The 6000-nt window shown below is 39.6% G+C and overlaps 2 protein-coding genes across 2 annotated transcripts; one reads left to right on the top strand and one right to left on the bottom strand.

Moving 5' to 3' along the window:
- The first annotated feature begins 956 nt into the window (after positions 1-956).
- Positions 957-1685, top strand: LOC130966636 (uncharacterized mitochondrial protein AtMg00310-like). Its single transcript, XM_057891454.1, has one exon. It carries the CDS (start codon positions 957-959, stop codon positions 1683-1685), a length of 729 nt encoding a protein of 242 aa, XP_057747437.1.
- Positions 1686-2754: 1069 nt separating this feature from the next.
- On the bottom strand, positions 2755-4741 carry LOC130969613 (high mobility group B protein 6-like). The gene is made up of 4 exons (XM_057895417.1): positions 4236-4741; positions 4035-4133; positions 3152-3946; positions 2755-3052 (listed from the first exon to the last, which is right to left on the bottom strand). The coding sequence occupies exons 1-4, from the start codon at positions 4689-4691 to the stop codon at positions 2936-2938; spliced, it is 1467 nt and encodes a 488-aa protein (XP_057751400.1). The 5' UTR covers positions 4692-4741; the 3' UTR covers positions 2755-2935.
- Positions 4742-6000: the final 1259 nt, after the last annotated feature.

Consider the following 6000-nt stretch of genomic DNA (forward strand, 5'->3'; position numbering starts at 1 on the left):
AAACCCACATCTGTATGATTCCAAAAGTTGAGAAGCCGAAGCATACAAGGGAATATAGACCAATATCCTTGTGTAACGTTATCTTTAAATTAGCAACTAAAACTTTGGCAAACAGGCTGAAGTCAATCCTTCCACAAATAGTTGGAGAAAATCAAAGTGCTTTTGTCCCGGGTAGACTCATAACAGATAATGGTCTGATTGCGTTTGAAGCTTTCCATTACATGAAGAAAAGGTCAAAAGGAAGAAAAGGCTTTGTGGGAATGAAACTCAATATGGAGAAAGCATATGATTGAGTGGAATGGAGCTTTCTAAGAGAGGTCCTGATCTCAATGGGATTTCCAAATAAGTGGGTGCAAATAGTGTGGAATTGCATTAGCACTACGTCCTTTTCAATACTACTAAATGGTACCCCTTCCAAAAGCTTCAAACCATCAAGAGGATTGAGGCAAGGGGACCCCCTATCCCCTTATCTCTTTATCCTCTGTGCCGAAGCCCTATCGGGAACCCTCATTAAGGCACAAAACAGCAGGCTGATCCACGAAATTAGAATCTCAAGGAAGGGACCTGAAATAAACCATCTATTGTTTGCCGACAATAGTATACTCTTCACTAGAGCCACTGACCAAGACATTCAAGCCACTAAGGAAGCCCTGATTGCATACCAGAGGGCCTCGGGACAGCGAATAAACTTAGAAAAATCGGAGTTGTCTTTTAGCCGAAACGTACCAACTAACAGACAGAAGCTTATCCAAGAATGTTTGGAGATAAAGGCTGTACAAAGACATTCCAAGTAGCTAGGGCTTCCTACTTTTGTTGGGAGATCTAAGAAACAGGTTTTTGAGCATGTCCAAGATAGAGTGTGGAAGAAGTTGAAGGGGTGGAAGGAGAAGTGTCTATCGAGGGTGGGAAAAGAGGTGCTTATCAAGTCCGTCGCACAATCAATCCCAACATACATAATGGGATGCTTCAAACTCCCAAGCGGCCTATGCCAGCACATTGTGTCTATGACCAATAGATTCTATTGGGGCTCAAAAAAGGGAGAAAGGAAGATTCATTGGATAAAATGGGACAAGATGTGCCTACCAAAACAGTGCGGAGGACTGGAATTCAGAGATATCGAAGCTTTCAATATGGCGCTTCTTGCAAAACAAGGATGGAGATTGATCAGGAACCCAGATTCGTTAGTAGCCAAAACCATAGGATGCAAGTACTTTAATAGAAAGAGTTTTCTAAGCTCGAAAATTGGTTTCACACCAAGCTATACTTGGAGGAGCATTTGGCAAGCAAAAGGAGTGTTGGAAAGGGGAGGTTGTTGGAAAGTTGGAAATGGAAACAACATCAAGATATGGAAGGACCCCTGGTTGCCAAAACAAAATGGATCAAAAGTCTGGTCCCCTCCAAAGATTCTTGAAGCAGATGCAACAATTGCAGAGCTGATGACAACAGATGACAAAGAATGGAATAGAAGGCTAATAAACCAGATTTTCCTAAATTTTGAAGTAAAGCAGATTATCAAAATTCCTATTCCCAGATCAGATCAACCAGACAGGTTTATTTGGAAGAAAGCTAGAGATGGAAATTTCAGAGTCAAACTGGCCTATCATGAAATAAAAATCCAAAACAGGAACCAACCATACAATTCAAGCATAGACCAAGAGGAAGAAAATACCTGGAAGCAACTATGAAAAATTAAAGCTCACCCAAGAATACTGAACTTCATGTGGAGACTCTTACACTACTCCTTGCCAACAAAGAAGAGTCTGAATAGAAGAGGAATTAATTGTTCACCGATCTGCTCCAAATGCTGGAATGAGGAAGAGACTGAGGAGCACATCTTCAGGGATTGCGAATTTACGAAAAGATTCTGGTTTGCCTCCCCGTTTACCCTTAGAACTGAAGCTGGAAGGGACACAAACATGAAAAAATGGATAATGAGTACAATAGAGATTCTCCAGAAAAAAAAAAGGGAATGTTTTGTACCATGCTGAATCAATTGTGGAAGGCGAGAAACTCCATGGTGTTTGAGGAAAGGGTGCTGCAGATCGAAGAAGAATTGGAAAAAGCCAGATCCCTCTTTGAGGAATTTTGGCAAACCCAGATCAGAGAGGAAACGAGGACACGAGCAAATGAACAACAGTGTTCATCAATGCAAACTTGGGAATGCCCACCAAACTCTGTCTTGAAAGTTAATGTTGACGCTGCAATCTTCAGAAATTTTAATGGTGGTGTGGGAGTGGTAGTTAGAGACAATTGGGGCCAAATAATGGCAGCAGCTTCATCGGTCATACCATACCCACTTGAACCACGAGAGGCAGAGGCTTATGCAGCCTTTATTGGTATAAAATTAGCAATGGAATGTTGTTTTACTGGAGAGTGACAATATAGAGGTAGTGAATGCTCTAAAAAAAGGGAAAATTTTGGACTCTTATTTTAGAACGTTCATTATTGATACCCTAGATTTAGTAAGTAATTTTAGATCAGATAGTTTCAATCATGTAAAGAGAGGGAGAAACAAAATTGCTCATGAATTAGCACAATTAGCACCTACCAATCCAAATTCTGTGTGGATGGAGGTCCTATTCATGTACTCAATTTGGCGTTGTTGGACCTTTTGGTTCCTGTTGACTCCCTTTCCAGTCAAAAAAAAAATAAAGGGAGAAAGGCAGTTTTAGTGGGTGCGCACAATAATTTGGAACAAAATGGCCGACAGTCTTCTCCCTAAAGTTAATGACTTAATGTTAATATTTTAAGATAGATCCGAGAATAAGCATTCCATTTTCTTACTGAGACGGTACACATCATAAACACCACGTCATTTCAACCATTCTAGACAACTTGAACTACTTAACATACTACTAGAGCTAGAAGAAACCTAAACACAAGTCTTGTTCAATCCAAACTTGAACATGTCATTTCAACAAATCTTAAGGCCACATCATTCTTCAGTTGAAGTAGCAATGGTTTTGTTGTATTCCTCCAATTCCTTCTTGTACACTTCCATTGCTTCACTTGCTTTCCCATTCCACATTTGTCTATCTTCCTCGCTCAGTTCCTATAGCCACAGCAACAACAATTAATTAGCATTAAACTCAATAACAATAATAATAGTAACGTGTAAACTGGGACAAGTAAAAAGAATAATCAATAGTACCTTCCACTTCAATGAAATGAGTGCATTAAGGGTGGAAATGTTGATTCCTGGACGTTCCTCATGTAAAGCTTTCCTTGCTTCCTTGCTGAATAAGAGGAATGAGGATGGAGGCCTCTTAGGCCTGTTTGGGTCAGAATTCTTATCTTCCTTGTTCTGCTTCTTCTTCTGCTTTGTTTTCTTGATGAGGATTTCAGTTTTCTCTTTCTTCTTGAGGAGCTGCAACGCTTCCTGCTTCTGAAGCTTCATGTGCTCCTCCTCTTCCTTCATGAGATTTGCAGCCTCTTCATGTTTCCTCTGCTTATAAGCTTCCATTTCTTGAACATACTGCTCCTTCTTCTTCTTCGCCATCTCCTCGTAAGGCCTCTTCTGTTCCTCCGTCATGTTCTTCCACTCTTCCCCTGTGATCTTGGCAACTTCCACAACGCTCTTGTTCTCTGCAACAAGAGCCGCACGCCTATCGTTTGTGAAAAGGATATATGCTGACATTGGGTGCTTTGGCTTCAATGGATCCTTCTCTTTCTTGTTCTTCTTTGTAGTCTCTTTCTCTGTTTCTTGTCTGAACTGCATGTATTGTTCAAGAAGCTCCATCGCCATCTTCTGCTTCTGATCCTCTTCCAACAGCTTCAGTGCCTCCGTCTCGCGCTTTTCCTTCGCCATTACCTCCATATATGCTTCTTTTTCAGCATTGTACTTCTCTTCGTACGGCTTCTTCTCTTCAGCGCTAACTGTCTTCCATTTAGCCCCCAACATGTTTGAGATGTCCTTGAATTCTGCCTCTGAGTTTGTTTTCTTGATCTGACAAAAGCCAACCCTTCAATAAGTTAGTCTCAATTCTTAAAGGCAAAAAAGGAACCTTTTTGAGAGATATTTGTTGGATTAATACCTCATTCCATTGATCCTTGCACCACAGAATGTAAGGAGCAGAGGGCCTTTTCTTCTTGTCCTTCTTGTCTTGTTCCTTATCTTTCGGAAGAGGCAAGTTCTGAAATTTTATGAACACCGTTAGTGAAAAAAGAAAGCAAAACAAGAACAGGGAGTGAAAAAAAAAAAAGAAAACATCAAGATCCAAGCATGGCAAACAAACCATGGTGGGTTTGAACTCCTTCAACTTCTGGAGCTTCTTGAGCTCGGTCTGGAGCTTCTCCTGTTCCTTGCCTCGGTTTTCAAGCTCTTGGTCCTTGAGCTTGAGGGCCTCATCCTTGGCTTTTAAGAGCTCCTCGGTTTTCTCCTTCTCGAGGTGCAGCTGCTGCAGCTTCTCCTGCATCTCAAGCAACTCTTTCTCAAAAGAAGAAGGAGATTGCTGCTGCTGCTGCTTCGTGCTTTGTTTCTTTGAAGCAGCTCTTCCTTTCTTGGGTTGAGAAACGGTGGTGGAGGTGTCGAGGTTCTCCTTCACTATCACTTGTTCAGAAATTGGAGGTGTGAATTCTGAGACCTTGGTGGTGATGGTGTTTGCGGACTCATTTGTTGACGAGTTTTTGTCCTTGAGAGCCCTTTTGCTCCTTGACCTCCTTGTGGGAACTTCTGCAGCGGTGTCAGCCATGGATTATGTGATGTCAAGAAAGGAAAGGGAAAAGGAAACAGAGAAATTGATTTCAGTGTTTGTTTATGGAGAAGAAGAGGCGCGGGGTCGCTTTTAAGGGACGGATTGTCACGCAACGCAACGGTCGAAATTTTCAAATTTTGAAACAGGAACGGAAGTGTGTTCCTTTCGAATTTGACCGTTGGTGCCAAGGAAGAGATAACAACTATGTATGTCAGTCCAGCGGAATTGGAATAATACGGTCAACTATTTACTCAAAACAATTTATTCTACCACCTTATTTAGGGATTTTTTTATTTAAATTAAATAAATATAAAATTTACAAAAATACATAAAATATAGAGTAATTACTTAAATACACAATGTATTACATCTCAGATACTAAGAAGATAAATCAACTATAGGCGTATCTTGGGTATTGAGACTTCGGAATATGATGTAACAAATGGTTGATGTATCCTGAATGCACCCGAGATACGTGTCATGTGCAGAAATGGGTACTGCCGTACTGAGCACCCGAGATGCGTTCAAACGCTGATTAAAATCTCAATATCCGAGATACACTCAAATACGGAAAATAGGTCACAACATCCGAGATATAGCCAGAGACCTATATAAATTGGTTGCGGCCGAAATTTTCATGTATTTGAAGAGTTTTTAAGAAATTTGTAACTTTGTAACACATTAAGTTCGAGTTCTTAAAGTACAGATGGCCCCCAACAATATATTCACAACCGAGACATCAACTGACTTAATGCGACTTAGCACATAAGCTTTGGATTTTGAAGTTAGTTTTTTTTTTCTTTTACTTTCAGTAAATAATTAGTTTATATATTTAGGCTTTATTAATTTAGTTAATGTGTTAGGCATTTAGATTTTGTTGATTAGAAGTTTTATTAACTTAGGTAGGTATAAGGATTTTTTTAAATAAATAAAATAAATATTTTAAATGTTGAAATAAGTAATTTGGAGAGTTTTTACCGATTTCCGTAACATACCTTATCTCGTTTATAGTCATATCTCTTGGCCCACTTTCCATCTCCATTAACCTCCATTTCTTTCTTTTTCGAATGTTTTCTTGATATTTTTTAGTTGCTCAAAAATTATGGTACGCGTTGACACACGGAATCTTGACATCAACCCCCTGAATGATAATTGGCACATTACGAGAGCAATCGACTTCGAGATTAGTGTTATTTATATCGTTTAAATTAATAATCGTATGTGATTATAGTTATGATACTTTTAGAGATTTAGTGTTTTTGCACGTGAGTAGAATGACTTATCTTTAGGTTACATAAAATAAGTA

This window comes from Arachis stenosperma, chromosome 3 (assembly GCF_014773155.1).
Source record: "Arachis stenosperma cultivar V10309 chromosome 3, arast.V10309.gnm1.PFL2, whole genome shotgun sequence".
Taxonomy (NCBI): Eukaryota; Viridiplantae; Streptophyta; class Magnoliopsida; order Fabales; family Fabaceae; genus Arachis; species Arachis stenosperma.